We start from the raw sequence: 20,322 nt of genomic DNA on the forward strand, positions 1-20,322 counted from the left end.
ATCAATATCATTAATGAATACAGAAAACAACAATGGACCAAACACTGAACCCTGGGGGAACTCCACTAATAACATTAGTCCACGAAGAACAGTGTCCATTGATTACCACTCTGTCTTCTCTCACTCAACCATCCCTTTATCCATAGCAGCAATTTGCCCCCAATGCCACACTGCTCTAATTTGTGCAGCAGTCTTCCATGTGCAACAGTATCAAAACCCTTTCTAAGATCCAAATATATGATATCAAAATTATTCTTTGCATCCAGTTCCTTTGTGACTACATCATAGTATGCAATCAACTTGGTCAGACAAGACTTCCCCTTAACAAACCCATGCTGTGTCCGAGCTATAAGTGAAGTCTTGTCTAGATGATCTTGCAATGTTTCTTTAACCAGTGCCTCCATTAATTTCCCTAGAACAGAAGTTAAACTAACAGGTCTTTAATTACCTGTGTCTCCCTTTGATCCTCCTTTGTGGATTGGGGTCACATTTGCACATTTCTAGTCCACCTCCCATGAGTCCAAGGAAGCTGTCATAATTATGGCTAAGGGTTTGCTTACTTCCTTTGCTGCCTCCTTTAATATAACTGGATAGATTCCATCCACCCCAAGTGCCTTTCTTATGTTTATCTTCAACAATTTCTCCTCCACTTTACTTTCAGTTATTACACGATTATCTAGCTTACTGCCAGAGTTTAATACACCTCTGCCATTCCCCTCCCTGAATAACTCCTGTGTGAATGTAGAGGCAAAATATTCATTTAGTTTGTTACCTATCTGAGCACGATCATCAACAGTTGACCCGTTGATATCAAATGGACCAATCTGATTCATCCCCTTCTTTCTAGAGTTTACATACGTAAAGAGCTCTTTGCTGTTTTTCTTTACATCCTTGACCAAAGATTTCTCGTAAACTGCCTTTGCCTGCCTAGCATCCTTGGTGACAGACCAGCTTATATCTATCATAAGCTTCTGTGCCACCTGTTAATTTATATGTATCCCATGCATTTTTCTTCTCTGCCACAGGTCTAATTAGTTCATCTGACATCCTTTAGGCTTAAATCTTGAACAATATTTCTTATTTGGAATGAAAAGCCTAGTAGCTTCCAAAATAAGTTCTTTGAATTCTTCCCATTTTGAATTTGCTGTTGGTAACATCATCAGTTGGTCCCACTGTATAGAATTTAAATAATGTCTCAGATCATTGTAGTTGCCTTTACAAAAGCAAAAACCATTCCCATTACCCCTGATGGTAGTTACCTCTTTGGGTAAATCCCACTTCAGCTCACTGTAATCACTGCCACCCAATGGTTCCTTTATCTGCATATTCTTAATGCATGAAGAATCACTACTAATAATCAGATCAAGAGTATTACCGCTTCTAGTTGTGAAGTCAACCCTGTGTTTATCTGATTCCATTTGTCAAACAATTTTTTTTTTTTTTTTTTTTTTAATATGGTATTATATCACCATAGGAATTTCCAAAAGAGGGCACAAAACTAATATAGATGCCACTGCATAAACAGATAGAGGACACTAATGACCATGTAGGTGCACTACCAGCCTTCTTCCTTCGTTAAAAATGGTTGCATAGGCCTTTATGAAATAAATCACAAAATCTTTAAAATTCTATATATCTTTTCCAATAAGAAGATATTTTGTCCCAAAATTTGATACAACTAATCAGCCAGACATACCCTTCCACCTATTTAAAGTCACCGTCATCCATAACAAATTAAAAAAGTAGCTCTGAAAATTTTGGAAGTACTAGCACTATGCTAAACCATTGGCAGTTGGAAATGACAGAACAGAGGATGATCTAACTGCCAAAGCAGACTTATCATAAATTTAACTTTAATATTACCTTTCCTTGAAATAGTCAAACCTGATAGACCTCATCAGACTATACCCGTGTATCACAAGAAATTTTAAAGTAAATACTTGAAAACCATATTTATAAGCAGTTCTGCCAACTTCGCTCTAACCATCATAGCTAACTTCCCCCCCTCCCCCATTCAATTACAGAACTACTGAATTTAACAATATATGCTCAAAAGCTGATCACAGATAGCTCTGTTCATGTTTAGCCATAGTATTGTGTCCATACCTCTATAAACATGTGCAGAGGTGTAACTAGGATTTTTTGGAACTTACGGCCAAATATCAGAAATGTGCCTTTTGATTTTCATTAATTTTTACTGAATTATTATTTAATAACTTATTTAATTATTAAATAATGGTTTCATAAATTAATATAATTAAAATTAAGTTAAGGCAAAAGCCTCAAGCTATGGAAGCCACAACACATTATTGTACACGTTGGGCAATAGCCTTGTTTCGCACACAACTTGGAGCAAACTGGGTACATCAATCTCATATTGTGGACACTTTGCCAAGGGCTGTCTTGATACTGAACTATAAACAAAAAGCACTGCTCCAAAGCTATGTACAGAAAGAGTCTATGCCCAGAATATAATTACTTTTTATAGATTTCATAGGTTAAAGCTTTTTGCAACTTAATTATACGTACCTCACCTACTACACCATCTCGCATTCTGTGGATATATCTCATCACCAGGTTGTTCAGGTCTTCACTACACCTACCTGCCTGCCAATGAGGTCCAAAAAAGAGGACTGAAACCTATTCTAAGCAGCGGTTTAAAAAGAAATATGGATATTCATTGAAGTAGTGCTTTTTATTTAGAATAGTGCAATACCAAAGCAACTCGTGGTGAAGTGCTGCCACAATATGATATCATTGCACTAACTATCAAACAGATCAGTCTGCACTATACACAGAAAGAAGCCATGCAATGATAAATGTAAGGTAGCATTATGGGTAACATTAATTCCAGAATAACACACCGCTTAAGTGGTACAACCCAAGATGGTGGAGAATGAAAGAGATCTAGGGTTAATTGTACAGTTCGACATAGGTTTTCTCTGCACATATCTGGAAGCCTCATATTAAGAGAAGAGTAAACAAGTCAGTCTAGGGCATAAAAAGTTCTTGACTAATCTTGACTATTAAATACTTCGGTTTGGCAAATTGTAGCTCTTGTAAACTAAGCAATGGTGAGGTGACTGAAGTGTTTAAGGCTATAAATGGATCAAGCAAACTAAATGCTAATGGCATCGTTTACTCTCTCTCTCTCTCTCTCTCTCTCTCTCTCTCTCTCTCTCTCTCTCTCTCTCTCTCTCACACACACACACACACAGTGTAAAAAAGGATGGCTGTAGGTTGGATGTGCAATAATTGGCATTTATCCAGAGAGTAACTGAATATTGGAATTAGACAACTTATTATAAGGTATAAAGAGAGGTGGGTAGGTTTTTGTTTTATTATTAATTTATTTTGGCTGATGCTGTATAAGCTTTCTTACTTGTATCACTTGCCACTATTAACTAAATTATAATATTGGTTAAATTATTAGTATTATTGTGATAGCACTTACATATAGGAAGTGTGAAATACATATAATATTGTTGTCTACACCAAATTAACAGGAAATACATCTTGAAAAATTCTTTAGAGTGGTCTAATAATATTCCCACACAGATGGTTGTGAATGTCAGCTTGAAGAATTACACTTCGCAAAATGCACCATTCCAACAGTAATGGTATTAGCCATACAGAGCAAGGAAGCCATGGGCTTTAGTTCCCTGGAAAAAAAGAGGGGGGGGGGGAACCAAGTAGACAAGAAGATACAAATTATATGCTCTACGTCAGATAACTATCCAGCTGACCTTTGAATTTATTCAAACTGTCAGTGTCAACTACTTGAGAGGGCAAGTTGTTCCAACAATCGACAACTCGCCGGCTAAAAAAAAAAAAAAACTTCCAACAATCTACTCTCAACTTCAATCCCTGTGATTTGAAGTTATGGCCTCTAGTTCTGGAATTCTTTATAATAATGAGAATTCCACCTTCATTCATTTTACTAATCCTGCTAAGACCCTTATAAACCTCAATCAGGTCACCTCTAAGGTGCTCTGAGTTGCCAAGCTCTGTAGCCCACATAATCAGAGTCTTTCCTCATATGGTCACCCTGCCGATCTCACCATTAGAGTAGCACGTCTTTGGAACCATACTTGAACACAATTGCCTTATAGTATGGTATTATGACCTTCCTATCTCTACAAGATAATGTTCGAAAAATCATCGATATAACACCATGGGCTTTCCTGGCTGCCTGGTTACACTGTTCAGAAATTTTCACATCTACCTATATTATAATAATAATATAGGCAGATGTGAAATTCCCAAAAAAAAAAAAAAAAAAATCCCAAACCCCTTACTTCCTCCACTGTCTTTAATTCAACCCCACTAAGTGTATAATTTATTTGGGGACTGCTGTTCAGCAAGTGTAAGCCCTTGCATTTAGTAGCATTAAAACATAGCTGTTACTTCTCTGACCATCTCTGAAGTAGCATTGCTTGGCACTGATAATTAACGACTTTGCTGATCTTTACGTCATCTGCAAATTTTGACATTACGCCTTCTGCCCCATGGTTGATGTCATTTACGAAAACGAGAAATGCCAGTGGTCCTTGAGAGATCCCACTCCTCTTGTTACACCAATCTGAAGTATATCCATTAATAAGGGTCCATTAATCACAACCCTCTGCCTTCTGCCTGGCAGCAACCCATCTTAGAAGTTTTCCAGTAATTCCAACATATTCCAGCTTATACAATAACCCCTCATGAGGAACCGAGTCAAACGCCTTACTAAAATTCAAATAAACTATATCAAAATTGTTCCCTAAATCCAGCTCATGAGCAACTATGTAAAAATAGTCTAAGTTAGTTAAACGTCATTTTTCCTTAACAAAGCCATGTTGTCTGTCCTTCAGAATGCCAAATCTATCTAAATGTCCCTGGATTGCTCTTGATCATTGCCTCTAAGAATTTTCCTACCACTGAAGTCAGACTAATCGGTCTGTAGTTACCAACTTCACTCTTAGAACCACTTTTTGATACATTGGCCTCCTCCAATCCAAAGGGAACCCCCTTTGGATTGGAGAGGAAAAACATTGGTGTATGTTTTAAGCCTTGTAAGACAAGAAGACAAACTCATTAAATCTACATAGCATAAAACTTACCAATTTTGCTGTGTGGCAAGGTGCTGAGTCCTGTTGAAAAATGCAGTTTTGGACATCTGTGTGGTGATCCCTAATAACGGCTTTCAGGCACTCCTCCAAGATAGCAGTGTAGGTTTCTGCATTCACTGTTCTGTTAATAAACTTAATTCACCCCCTCCACCCCTCTGCTTGTTATGCATTCCCAGACCATCTGAAAGGCAGGGAACTTTACAGTCAGTGTTATGCAGTCAGAATGGAATGCCTTCAATTTTCGTCTTCTGGCACATCGCTTCCCATCCGAGCCATGCAGGTTGAATTTCGATTCATCAGAAAAGATGACTGTGTCCCGTTGCTCTTTTGTCCATGAAAAAACGTTTTAGTCCAAGCAAGTCATTTCTTCCTCATTTGTTGGGTCAACAAAGGCTTCTTCATGGGACGATAGGCATGCAGACCACATTCCAAAAGCCGTCTTTGGATAGTTCGTGCACTTGTTTCAACACCAAAGGCCATATCAAAGTTCAGTTTTAGACGAGGACCACCAGCATGGAAATTACAAAGGTATAGGTTTCAAATATCGATCTTGGGAAGGCATAGTCACTCTCTTACGGTCTGATCCAGGTCTTCTCTTCACATCACTGGTTCCAAGCATTAATTTCAGCACCCAGGATACTGTTGACTGGTGGCAGCCTATTTTATCAGCGATAGCATGTGTAGAAAGCCCTTCCTGGGACAGAGCAACAGCTACACGTTTTTTTTCTTGGTGTCAACTGAACATATGGAGCCATGCTTACACCTCCGCAAAACAGGATACTAATAAGAGTGCATATCCTTCCAACGCTGTATTTATAGAAACAGCTGATGCAATACCTTGCAATTACTGTCTGATGCAACAGAAGCATTATCTGATGCAATAACTTTCCTTTGCGACAAACAAAATGACTGTAATCAAACAATATCAATGTTGGAAATGTATGTTGCTGAATGTTTGCATCATATTAGTGCATATGCTTTTATCAACAAAACACATTTTTGAATTACACTACACACTTATTGTACACCATGTAAACAAAGTGGTATGCATGTGTAATACTGACTGTAACAACACATGAAAATGGAAGAATTCACATCTTTAGCCCTAATATACCAACAGGCAACCCAGACACAATACATAGTTGCCTACCGCTCATTTGGAGATGTCTGGATTCGATTCTTATCAATGATTGGACAAAAGACCTCTTCATCTAAGGCCATAATCAGCTAATATCAGATGGAAGGTTCCACCACCCACCCCAGTGTACTGGTTCTTATTCTTAATACCATATTTATAAAACTATTATGACCTGATCAAAAGCTCATTCGTTTAATTTTGTTTTAAAAATAATCCTGGTATCACTACAAAGTTGTCACTCTTGCAGACACTTGGCCATTCATCTGTAGAGGTGGCAGCTTTCATAACAAACATGCATGTGCCAAAGTATCGTGCAAGGTCCTGCCCACTTAAGCTAGAATTTTTACCTTCAAGGACACCTGGTGGTACTGACGTGGTATTGTGTGTATATAATACTATCAGCTATTGCATAAACATAACATCTGTTATTTATAAGCTGTTGATGTTAAAAAAAAGTCTTTCAGATGCCAAATTTTAAAAAGTGACACATTTTGAACTACTGTATTTTTCCTTTAGAGAATTCAATACTGAATAAGACATTCAGATCATTAAAAGTTTGTAAAAAAAAATCTTTTTTTTTTTTTTTTTAAGTAATGCTTTTTGTAACAGTAAAATGAAATTCTGCAAGGATTTCAGCAATTTAAAAAATTGTCTGGTATCTAGCTTTTTGTCTAAATTTACTGCAGAATGTTCAATGAAAGGTTGCTTATAATTTTGGTCAACATTTGGTCAGTCTGCTGTCATACTTAAATGACAGCATATAGTTGTTTGTTTGTTATTTGGCTTTTAGGAGCATTAGCAACAAAGGCCATATTGCTCCGGAGATATGCAGTGGTCATTCCCTGACCTTTCCACATCTTCCACATTTGGTGGGCACTGGCTCAAACCCCGGTCTAATCAAGAAGCATGTGCTACGCACTGCTGCTCCTGCCCACCTAGCTACGGCGGCGCGCGCACAAACACACACACACACAAAATACTAGTAGTGACAAAGAATTTCAAAGGGGGAAAACTATTAACAGAATAAGTCACAGATGATTCAAACAGCTTGGAACTGAATTATTACATGTGGCACCAATGACTCAGCTGACTGGTAACTGCAAAGTAAGGGAAACTACTTTTATCAGATGGTTTTACCAAAAAATAAAATTAAGAGGATTAATGTATTTAAATAAAAATGATTTAAAAATCAATTTACCTTTTGGTAACCTAATGAGCGGAGGAATTAAACAACCCACATGAAAGCCCCGATTACAGGAATTACAACTTAACATCTTTTTCTGTAAAGGATGAGAGAGAGGGAAAAAGAAAACATTTAGTATGACAGCATTTAAAAAAAAAAAATCATAACTTAAATCTCAAAATGTATTTTTAAATGTGATTCAAACTTTTGAAAACATTTAACAGATAAATCCTATATGATAACTATAGTGTTACTTGAAATTCCATATATTACAAACTGATAGAGCAATCTTATAGTGGGATTAGTGTTTCAAATTATCTAATCTCCATTTATCAATTAAGTTATCCACATTGCAGAAATTCACAGCACTTCAACTATTAAAGAAATTCAAATTAATAAAAGAATTAAAAAAAAAAAGTTGCAATTGGGAACATAACAAATGGGATTATTTTGAATAAAAAATGAATTAACAGCTAACTATATCAGATAACTGAGCAGTCTGACATTTATTTCTTCCTTTGTAACATGTTATGAAATAAATCTTAAACACAATATACTTATTTATATACAGTCACAAATGAGACTATTAACTAACAACTAAAAAAAACTTCCTTTACATAAATTGCCTGAAATTTGTAACATAAAGAACATATATTGTTCTGAAAGCAATATAAATTTCAAGTTATAAACAGGCATTTCACAAATCAAATCAAATAAAAGCTTACTATATAAAATAGTTTTTTACTCCATAGTTAAATTCAACAGCTACAAAAATGCCTTAAATATTGAAAATAAATATGCTTCAAGTGAGTCTCCATGGACACCTTATATAGTTTTAACCTTTTGAACACAGATTAATACAGTGACAGACACAGCTACTGCTATGAAAAAGTCCTAGCAATAGTATACTAAAAAGAAAGGGTCAATGGTGCCACCATATGAAATGACAAATGCAGTTAACCCTGATATAAGTACTTTGTGAGAATGCTGTATCTGCAGTTATGAATGAAAAGATTCTACAAGAGGACAGTGGGGAGAAGATTAGATGGTACACAAATATGACCACTCTCAACAATCAGTTCAATCTTTTTAGGAGTGAGTCTAAGCATCATATGAGCCCTGAGGAGTAAGGGCTTTCCATAAAAATTTGAAAATTCATGAATATTAAAAATTTGTTCACATACTTTTATACATCAATTTTTTTTCTGAGTTAAATGTCCAATATTAGAGTGAAATTATTTCAAAAATCAAATCAGATCAGAATTTTAAAAAATGCAAAAATCAATTGGGAAAAAATTGAAAATAAGTTGAAAAATAGTCATGAAAAATTCATAACTCATTGCTACTTAATTTTTTTTGTGTAAAACTATGTATGTGGGTTTATTCTATGTATCTTTTCATTCATTTTCATCAACTTCTGGATCTGAATTCCAGGTTTTGCAAGCCAATATTGGACAATAATGGAAGATGGGTTCAAAGTCATTCTCCTTTCTAATTTTCAAATCTATTTATCATAAACTGTCTGCAATTATTTAGATAAGAGATGGCAGCACATACTGGACAAGTTTAATATTCTTAGCCCCCCAAAACACACACACACACACACACACACACTGTGAATATTTAAAGTAAACCCAAAAACAATCAAAGAAAACTACAATTTATTATTAGAATAATTAATAAATAATTGTTCTTTATAAACAATGCTGAATATACTGCCATTTTTAGCAACACATCTTCTTGTAGCGTTGCACACAATGCAAAAAAAAAAGTTTGTGCTGATACACTCCTGACTGTATTTTCAGTGCTTATTTTGAGATGAATGCTTCATTGATGAATGCTTCAAAGCCCCATTCTGTTGCAGACAGATGTTTCTCTTATTTTTCTCTATCAATGCAATAAACTGCATTACAATGCTTTGATAAATATCAGAGGTTACAGTTTGCTCAAAAATATGGGCCCTACTGTCCTTAGAGGTCACACCAAGTACCAATATTTTGGGCACAGAAGAGAGTTCGTAAAATGTGTGCATATTTTCAGTCCCCATCTTATCCAATTTTGAATGTTAATAGCTATCAAGTTGAAAATATGCTTCGTTGGTGGAATAAATTTTATCCAAAATTTCAGTACCACCATGGTGAAGCAAACTTTTAGACCAGTGACATAACCTTTTCATATTATTCTAAAACTGAAGCTCGTGCATACTGTGGATTCAGTGTAGAAAAGGTTTTTGGTGTTTTCTTACAGTAAAATGAGCTTAACCATTACATTTTCAATACAGTCAGTCCTCGTATTACACGATAGTTGTGTTCCTAGAAACCCTCATGCAATATAAACAACAGGCCCTATGGGAAAAATAGGGTTAGGTGTCGGCCACCCAAGATTGAACACACATTTGTAACCAAAACATTACCAAACACAATAAATAATCGTAATAAAATACTTACGTATTTTATTACGATTACTATTATAGTCATAATAAAATACGTAAGTATTTTATTACAACTATTAAGTAATAAAATATTGCTAATGCTTTTGCTTCTATCGTAAGCAAACTTGTTTTTTTGTTTGATTTTCTATCCAAACAGATGACAGCTGTTCCATCTCTTCCAATTCTTTGTGTCTTAATTTAATGGATTTTAATTACACTTTGAGTTGTTCCCGCTATGAAAATTGTTTTTATTTTCTCTGCATTCTTTGTAATTCTCGGCATTGCCTCATTTAGGTCTGTAGCACGTGCAATATCACATGGTCTTTCATTTCACTCAAAGCGCTTCACAATTTCATATTTTTTTCTTTCGACAGAGGCGGACTGGCCATAAGCCTTACTGGGGAAACCCCGGTGGGCCGGAGGTCGGTGTGATTTTGGCCATAAACGCTAGTATGAGGCCACTACAAATTTTTCCGGGTTAAGAATTGTTGACCCAGTCCGCCTCTGTTTATTGATATTGCTTTTCTTTTTCTCTCTGAATCTGCAGTGTCTCCACAAGGATGCTTCCTTTTCACACCTTTTAAGTATTTTACTCATTTTTAGGGAATAAAGCACAATTACAAAACGAGGAGGCACGCTTCATACACATAAACAAAGCTGCATGCGCGTAGCAACTGAATAAACAACACTGTAAAGGCAAAGATACACTATTAACACTTCACATTTTACTAAAGCACATTTCTAGGGGTTACTACCATAAAACAATAAAAACAATTTCCAGTTGCATTTCTAATAGTGGAATCTGTTATAAACTGGTAGTAAACTTGACCAAATTGCATTTGTGATTATACTGATAGCTGGAATTTGTTTTTACGTTATTATGGTGAAATGTGTTTCCCCTTCACTGATATAAAACACAAATACATTTTCAGAATCTTCTCTTCATTCCTATCGTGTTGCATTCAGTTCGGGTGATTCTGCGTTCGACTGCCATTTCTTGTAAACACAAAGGTGAATCATGCATAAGCGAATTCGGTTAGTGTTATATAAGATATCGTTTTCCCCTATTTATAAATCGTGTATGATCGAATTCATGTAGTGTAAACACGTGTTATACGAGGACTGACTGTACTGGGTTTCCATGAAGATTTGTTGGAGACTGTAAAACTGTTTGTCTAACGTGTCACGTGTACATACACTCCTCCTTTCATGTTCTTATTCCAAACTGACCCGATCAAAGAAACGTCTTGTACAATCATGAAAATAACAGCCTTGCATGGATGGTTAACATTAGGGAATTTTTTCAACAAATTTTTAGCGGCAAATAATGCAAGCTTATACCACATCAGCAAAAAAAAAAAAAAAAAAAAAAAAATTTCACCTAATCCATCCCATCAATTTATTCAAGCTATCCACTTCCTTGAGGTTCTCGCAGGCATTCTCTCATATGCCAGACAGGCTGAACTTGCTACCTAGGAGTCTAAAACACTGATGGAACTGATATTCAGGTGACACTCATGTCAAGTGGACCCAATTTAGGTGAAGTCTGGACAGTGTGTGACAGTCAAATCCTCTGCTTGCACCTTCACAATGGTGGGACTGTTAGTAATACTGGGTATAACCCCCCCATGTGCAAGCACACTGTGGATGAAGATCCAGGTGTGAACAAATGTAAGCAGGGGAGTAGAGGTGTGGCGTCCACACCACATGGGGGAACGCTGTTCCTCTGTGTTACCAGGCAATACTAGATGGTAGATGACTGATCAACAGGTCCAATACCACCACTTTGTTTATTGGAGGTCTGAAGTGGTGGAACCCGTGTTTAGTCTCCAGAGCTTAGTTCCGGTCAACCCTTTCCCCATCTATTCCACCATGCAGTATGACTGATGACTTTTGAGGTTATGATGGACATCATGGTGAGATTCAATCTTCCTTACATTTCGAGGGTACAGCTCTAAAACGGTGTTTGCAGGCTGGCTGCTAGTTAATACAGCGGACCAAACCTATTGGTAACTCTCTAGGAGGCTTCCAGATCAGCTAGTGCAGAATCTTGCTATCTCTACTCTGCCAAGTAGCAACTGGAGGGAGTCCGAGTAGTGTGAATGCGGTGGGCATTGTCGAGGCTATGTTATGTCAAGGATCTGTGTATATCCTTACCAAGTGTACACCATATCCAAAAAATTTCATTACTTCAAATAGCATGTCCCCACCCCACTTTTTCTTACTATTGAATACACCATGAATTGTCAAACTGAGAGAGTAAGCTTATCTGTGAAAAGATCTACACCTCCCAAACAATTCCTAGTTCATTTCACAAATATACGTGGTCTCAGTTCTAATCTCAACGATGTCCATTTCCACTTGCAGGCTGCCAAACCCGATGAACTTTTTCTGACAGAATCTCAGTTATAGGTTGATTCAACTAATGCTCATCTCAGTTTCCCAAATTATTTGCTGTACGATTCCTTTCACCTAAAAGGTGGTACTTGTGCATATGTCCGTTCCAATATTCCCGGTCAGAGACTTTGTAATTAGGAATCTCATCTGGCTTAAAATCTCTCTACCTAATTGTGTCAAATTCATCTGTTGACTCTACTGTTCTCCCAACTCCATTAATCACTTGGAGCTCTTCGACTTCCTCTCTTTGCAACTTGACTTTCTCAAGTCCAACCTTCCTAACAGTGAGGTAATTTTCCTTGGCGATTTTAATCACAACTCCAGCTTCTGTTTTCTAGTCAGGCCCACCCAGATGGTCGAGATACTGAGACTTTTGCAATTACTAATGACCATGCACAGATCACTGATTTACCTACCAGAATACCAGATAATCCTGGTATTCTGGTAGGTAAATAACCATACAGCCAACACACTTGATCTTTTTCTCACAAATAACCATTCTAAGTACACGATAAAAGTGAGTGGTCCTTTAGGCACCTCAGATCACAACTTGGCGATTGTCTCTTCTCCAGTGGGGCCTTTATCTCATGGCTATTCCCAACCTTGTGTTGTTTGGCATTACAAGAATGCAAAATAGGATGACCTGCGAGATTTCTTTTCTTCTTTCCTTGGTCGGATTACTGTTTCAAAACTTGGATGTCAACATTTGCTCAGATTGTGTCAATTAAATTATTCTTGTAAGAATGGAATCCTTTATTCCACACTCCACTTTATAATCTCGTTCTTTATCTAAACCTTGGTTTTCCAATAAATGTGCTAAGGCTGTTCAAGAGAAGAATGTTGCATATCGTAATTGGCTTGTTTCCAATTCCTCAGTTTCGTTTTCTGCCTTCACCAAAGTTAATAACAATTGTAAAGCAGTTATTAATCAGTCCAAACTAGATTTTCAACAGGATAAGTCGAAAACCTGTTTCTTGCCTTAATGGTAGCCGAGCATTCTGGTCTCTTTGCCAAAGCTATTCGCCGCAACTCTTTCCCATCTCTGCACCCGCCTGTGTCAAAGCCAAATGGTTCTGTTGTCACTTCAGCCAAGGATAAAGTTGACCAGCTAGCATCCCATTTTTCTTCAAACTCATGTATTAATGAACTTGGTAAAACACTTCCCACCAGTCCCAAGACACTCCATTAAATGCCTCCTGTGGTCTTCCGTCAAAAGGATGTCAGAAGGATTTTGATGAAACTCGATGCTCAGAAAGCTCCAGGTCCTGATGGTATTTCTCTCTTGTTCTCAAAACCTGTGCTCCTGAACTTACTCCTGTTCGTTGCCCACCTTTTTTCACTTTCTTATTCCAAAGGTGTTTTTCCTTCTGCTTGGAAATTTGCTCATATCCAGCCAGTTCCTAAAAAGGATGACAAATCCCCTCCCATCCAATTATTGTCCCATTGCAATTACTTCTACTCTTTCTAAAGTAATGGAGAAATCAATTAACCGCCAACTCTTAAAATAACTATAAACCTTCCGTTTGATCAACCATCACCAGTGTCGACCCACTGGTGATATTCTGGCTTATGTTGCCCATTTATGGACAAATTCAGTGAAACACAAGCAGTTGCTCTTGACATCTCAAAGGCTTTCAATTGTGTTTGGCATAAAGTTCTTCTAAACAAGCTTCCATCTTATGGTTTGCCAACTGTTTTTTTTGCAATTGGTTATCCAGTTTTCTCTCTGATCACTCACTGAGGGTGATGGTAGATGGCTCTCTGTCTTCTACCTTCTCCACTAATGCTGGCTCTTTCCCCCACTCTATTCCTCTTGTATATTAATAACCTTCTTCCATTGAAGTCATTAAACCAAGCTAATTGCAACGGCTTAATGACTCCAGCTAAAGCTTTCTTCTGATTTTACTTTTTGTTTCGGTTTGCTTTTTTCTCTATAAGCCTATAGTATTAACACCCATTTTTACTAACACTTACAAATACCAGAACCCTTTCTTTAAGGTTGGGCCTTACACACCCAGTAAGTTCAGTAATTTATTGACTTTTTCACACTTTATAACTTTTCACTTTCTTTTTCTATATTTTTTTTTCTCTGTAAAACTATTAGTTTAATACGAGGGTGATACGAACACTCCGACTATCCATCTTATCGCAACTTTTACCTTCTTTTAACTACTTTTTCTCCCCCTTTCCCATTCTCAAGAATTTTTTACCTGCCTTATACCATTTGCTTGGCTACACTTTTTTTAATCAAATTACTATATTTTCCCCTTACCACATGATACACACCTTTGTATATTTGTATTATTTTACTTTATTTACTTAATTAGTTACACTGTGTAGGGACTACCTTGTCTGATAGTATTAAGATAGGGAACGCATATTTGCCTTTTTCCCATACTATAGACAAGTTTGGAAATGCAGTGCCTGATACATTGTCAGGAGTAGCCCCCTGTTGAAATGCCTGACCATGTATCATTTTTTTCTTTTACTGTGCTCAGATTCTGCATATTTGCCATCCCTATATTCTACCTTCTTTACAAAAATTTCCCCCTCCCTATATCTGAATACAGTGATATCTCTTATTTATTTGGTAATTTGTAATTTTTTGTATATTGCTTTCTTCCATAGTCCCATTTTATTATTGCACTAGGTTTTTAAAATTCTTTCACTTTTTCACTAATACTTTATTAAACAACTTTTAGTTCAGGCACTCTGTGTACTTCTCTTTTCCATCTTTTCAGACTCTACACTTATGTTACAAACCACACACACACACATATATATATGTGTGCCCTTGATTTAACAGACTAATTGGGGGAAGGGGTGTCTGCTATTTCCAAAAGTCCATTAAATCGAATGTATTTTAAAAACATTAATAACAAGCTTACAATGTACAGGCTCTATTAAATTGTTATTATAATGTATAAATATGAATAAAGTATTATTATAATGTACATAAGGTATGTTCGTGTCAGGCGGCACCTGGAATTTCTCCCATCACCGCGTGTGTTCGCTGTATTGAGGATAGTACACACCACTAAAACATCTATTAAAAATATAAAAATAAATTTACGACAGGAACCAAACTTTATTTTAATTAAACACGTCAAAAACTATAACTAATGGAGTGTTTCCACCATTTTTTTTTTTTTTTAATTCCTTTTTTCTTAAAGCTCACACAAAGTTGTTTTCATTGTTTTTTAATTTAATCCATTTTATAGAGAAAAAATACTTTAAAATTCTTAAACTCCATTGAATAAAAAACACAAAATTTTTTTTTAAAAAAGATACATAATATTCAATATTAATACTAACTTAATTGAAAGGATCACAATTTTCAGAATCAGAAACAACTGGCATATGGAGGGAGAGGTGTTAATTCCTTGCTGGTAGAGGGTTCTGGAGAAACAGGTCCAGTTGATGAAGTGGTCTCTTGAAGAAATCAAGCTTCAGTTGCCTTACACCTCAGTGCTGCTTCCTTATTACTGTAGATTGAAATTCTACAAAATGTTCATAATAAGGGTCTTATGATGATTCAACATAATGTATGATATCATCCATAATTGCCATGCCACTGTTCCACATCATTCTCAGTTGTCTTATAACAGAAAATTTAGGATGAGGTGCAACTGATTCTTCGTCTTTGTCCTCATCATCATCGTCCCCTTGTTCTTCATGAACAAGATTTTCCGCAATCTCTTCCCCAGAAAAAGAAAAAATTTGAAGCCTCGATCACCATCATTTTTGAGCCACTGTTCCACATCATTCTCAGTTGCATTTTTGTTGCTGACCCTGAGAAGAGTATCGCAAAAATTAGATGCCTCAACTCCCTCAAAGTCCATTTCGGGTTCTGTCGTACAACTTCTTCCAAGCATTGGCCAAGGTAGTAATTTCATCTTTCCATGCAGCTGCTAAGTTGAAGATAGCAGATCTGACGTTGTATGCATGTAAATTTTGAAGTGTCCTGGTGCCTCTTGTATCTTCTTCTGCATCTTCTGTTTCTTCCAAACCAACCATCGCTCCTTCCAAACACTTCTTATACAACCTCTTACATGCAATGATTACACCCTGATCCATCGGCTGTATCAGTGAAGTAGTGTTAGGAGGCACAAAAACACATTTAATTCTCCCATCCCTGCTAACTAACCTATCAGCATTAGGGTGAGCAGGTGCATTATCTAGCAGTAAAACATTTTTATTTCATTAGAAGGAATTTTAAGCACATCTGTCTGATAGCATCGCACATCAGACAGATGTGCGACGCTATCAGATATAAATAGGCTGAATTTTTCCTTTAGGACAAATTTTTTGTCCGTTAAATCTGTATATAAAAATTAAAAAAAAAAACTTCCCATTTCAGCAATCCATTCATTCCAAAACTTTGTCTAGTTCTTCCTGAATTTATGTAAACTATAAACTTCAACGAAAGATGGAAGTTTGTTTCAGCAATCAACCACAGCTGGCTAAAAGCAAATTTCTGCACTCTATTCTACAACTGCCTTTCCTCAATTTGACTTATATACCCCTCAGGTGGGTAATCTGAGAAAAGGCAAGAATCCCATCAGCATTCAGCTTGCTCAACCCCATTCAAGGACTTTTGCACCTCAATAAGATCACCGTGCAGATGCCTAGTCTCCAGAAGCTACAATTTGCAGAATTTAATCCTTTCTTAATAAGAGCAACTCTTTATTGCTCTCAGCAGTTTCATGACCCCTTCTCTGTACTCATTCCAGCAGCTCTACATCCTTCCTAAATGAGGCTTCCAGACCTGTATGCAGTACTAAAGGTGTGGCCTGACCATTGCCTTATACAAAGGGATAATCACCTTTTCCCTGCTAGCAAAATTCCTGTATATCATTGACAAAACCCTATGACCTGCTCTTGCAGCTTGTCTGCATTGATCAGAAAACTTCATATCTCACTGCACGATAATCCTTAAGAAATTACACGTGTCAAATCCTTAAGAAGTTACACGTGAAATCCATGAAATTACATGTGTCACCCTTTGATCCCCCCCCTTGTGAACTCGGGATATATGTTTGTACATCTCCAGTCCATGAGGACCTCTTGAATCCAAGTCTCATAATTATGGCTAAAGTTTGCTTACTTCCTTTGCTGCCTCTTTTAATATAACTGGATAGATCCATCCACCCCAGGTGCCTTTTTAAATTTAACTTAAACAATTTCTCCTCCACTTTGTGGTCAGTTATTACAAAATCATTTAGCTCCCTATTAGAATTTAATAAACTTCTGGCCTCCACTTCCCTAAATAAATCCTCATGTATGAATGTAGATGCAAAATACTCACTCAGTTTGTAGCTACCTGAGCAGGAGCATCAATAGTTGAACCATCGATATCAAGTGGACCAATCTGATTCATTCCCTTCCTCCTAGCACTCACATAAGTAAAGAAAGTCTTTGCCGATTCCTTTGCATACTCTGCCAAATATTTCTCACAATCTGCCTTCTCTTGCCTAACCTCTTTTGTGACTTGATTACAGACTAGCTTATATCTACCATAAGCTTCTGTGTTACCTGATAATTTATATGCATCCCATACATTTTCTTCTCCACTATAAGTCTCATTAGTTCATCTGACATCCATTTAGGTTGTTGTTGTTTATAGGCTTTACAGCACAAGGGCAGCAAAGGGACATAATGCACCTAACTATGGTGATGTTAAATACATAGTTATATCTGTATGGATGTTATTCAAATTAATACTGCATTGTACAGTTTTATCTGTTTGAGGAAACCAAAAATTTCAGTTACATTTGACGTATCTGCTGGGAGGTCAGAAATGCTGAAAGAGGTGTTTGTCGGGGAAAATGAGGTAAACATAGCTTGTCGATCAGCATTGTATTTGGGGCAATCAATAAGTATATGTTGGAGAGTGAGCTGAGTGTTGCACCATGTTGGATCAGTGCCTGCAAGAAGATAGAGATGTGTCAGGTGCGTATGACCTATTCGTAGTCGAGCTAATACTACTTCTTCATGCCTGTTCTCACGTGTACTCTACTTCCAAGGCTTGAGATCTTTCTTTATACGGAGCTGTTTGTTACCAACTTGATATTGCCAAATATGTTGCCATTGCTCAGGACTTATGCTTCTTTATAATTAACTTGAAATCAGAGAGTGGTATGCTAATGGGTTGATCTACAGGATCTGTAGCAGTTTTGGCAGTTAGGTCAGCATGTTCATTTCCAGCAATCCAACAAAAGAGAATTTGTCGTTTGTTCTTATTTAACTTGGTCATGGTGTTGCAAATGTGTACAAGTAAGGAGTTATGATTTTTATTCTGCTGTACAGCTTGGATAGCACTAATTGAGTGTGTAAATAACGCTGTGCAAAATATTTGTTGAGAAAGTGAAATTTAATGCTATGTAGATAGCATAGAGTTCTGCAGCGTGGCTACTGCATTCAATGGGGAGTTTCTTGGCTGTGGCAAGGTTGGGAAATACTGCTGCTGCACCAACATAGGTGTCAGTTTTAGATCTGTCCGTGTAGATTGGCATGTACTCTGCATGCCGGATTCGCGATGCGGCATGGATTTGCAGTATGATAAGGTGTGTTCCCCTAACGATGTGAGTGAAAGGTCGCACAGTGGCATGTGATACATCCAAGGTGGAACTGTACGTGAAGTGGCTGGCTGTATCGTGCTAAGGTCAATTTGCCAATCACTGAGCAAGGAATGCAGGGGTATCCCAGTTGATGGGTTTTTAGATGGGTAGGCTCTGTAAAGGTTCTCCCATTTGGGCGAGAAAAGTCCATTCCGAGTAGGGTTGCCCAGTTGCCTTTGACTTTTGCTGCATAGATGTAAAGAGGTTTCAGTTGCTTCAGCATATAAGCTCTGGACTGGCGATGTACGGAATGCCCGTAGTGCAGGCCAAAGAGAACTGTGGTGGGGATCAAGCCAACGTAAGGCACTTGGTCTAGCAGGCTGTAGACCATAGAGCCGCAGTCTAGACATGACCATATTAATGCATGATACAAATGCAGTAGTGTGTAATGGTCAACTCCCCATGTTGTGCCAAATAGTACTCTTAAGGACATCCATTTAGGCCTAAACCTCAAACAGGATTTAATTGGTATGAAAACCCTAGTAGCTTCCAAGGCTAATTCCTTGAATTCTTCTCATTTAGAATTTGCTGTTGATAGCATCATCATTTGGTCCCAATGTATTATAGCATTTAAAACTGTCTCATACTCACATAGTCACCTTTACGAAAGCAAAAACTCTTCCCTTAACACCTTATGGTAGTTACATCTTTAAGTAAATCCCACATCAGATAATGTGATCACTGCCACCAAGTGATTCTTTATCTAGAGATTCTTTATGCATGAATAATAACTGCTGATTATCAGATAGAGTATTACTCCCTCTTTTTTGCCTCTCGAACATGCTGCTGTAAAAAAACAATCATCCAATAAATCCAAAAAAGTCTTGCTAGTCTGCGAGTGACCAACCCAGAAGTTCCAATCGATATCTGGGAAATTAAAACCCCTATTATAAGACATTGTTTTACGGGCCCACTGTTTTTCTGTATAGATGTAAGTTGTACTCAGTCATTAGGCCTTAAACGACTTGATCAGATTGCTTTGCAGGTTCCTAAGTCTCCACACACAGCAATTTGCAGAACTGAAACCTTTTTTGGTAAGAGGCACTCTTTGTTCCACTCACCAATCTCACTGCCCTTCTCTGTACCTGCATCAGCAGCTCTACATCCTTCCTAAAATGATTCCTCCTGACCTACATGTGGTACACAAGATGTGACCTAACAATTACCATACACAATGGAATAATCACCCCATCCCCAACCCCAGCTTTAAAAAAAAAAAAAAAAAAAAAAAAAATTCTATATATCACTGATAAAATACTATGTGCTAGGCAGCCTATCAGCACCACTCGGAGAACTTCATATTTGACTGATATTAAGCCCAATTATCACCAGGTCTCTTTTCATTTTCCATTACCCTGAGCATAGTACCACACAGTTGCTACTTTAATCTGGGATTATTGTTACCCGTAGTACTTTGCATTTGTCAATGTTAAACTTCAACT

The 20,322-nt window shown here is 37.1% G+C and overlaps 1 protein-coding gene across 4 annotated transcripts in view; it reads right to left on the reverse strand.

Moving 5' to 3' along the window:
- The window catches only part of LOC150083662 (uncharacterized), a 396,332-nt gene that overhangs the window by 201,444 nt on the left and 174,566 nt on the right, over positions 1–20,322 (reverse strand). For all 4 annotated transcript variants that reach the window (XM_090378102.1, XM_090378101.1, XM_090378103.1 and 1 more), the window contains one exon: positions 7,448–7,529. In XM_090378102.1, the coding sequence (XP_090234228.1) occupies positions 7,448–7,529 (82 nt within the window). The remainder of the gene's footprint in view (positions 1–7,447; positions 7,530–20,322) is intronic.

This window comes from Mastigoproctus giganteus, chromosome 7 (assembly GCF_048544385.1).
Source record: "Mastigoproctus giganteus isolate SK-2022 chromosome 7, ASM4854438v1, whole genome shotgun sequence".
Classification (NCBI taxonomy): domain Eukaryota; kingdom Metazoa; phylum Arthropoda; class Arachnida; order Uropygi; family Thelyphonidae; genus Mastigoproctus; species Mastigoproctus giganteus.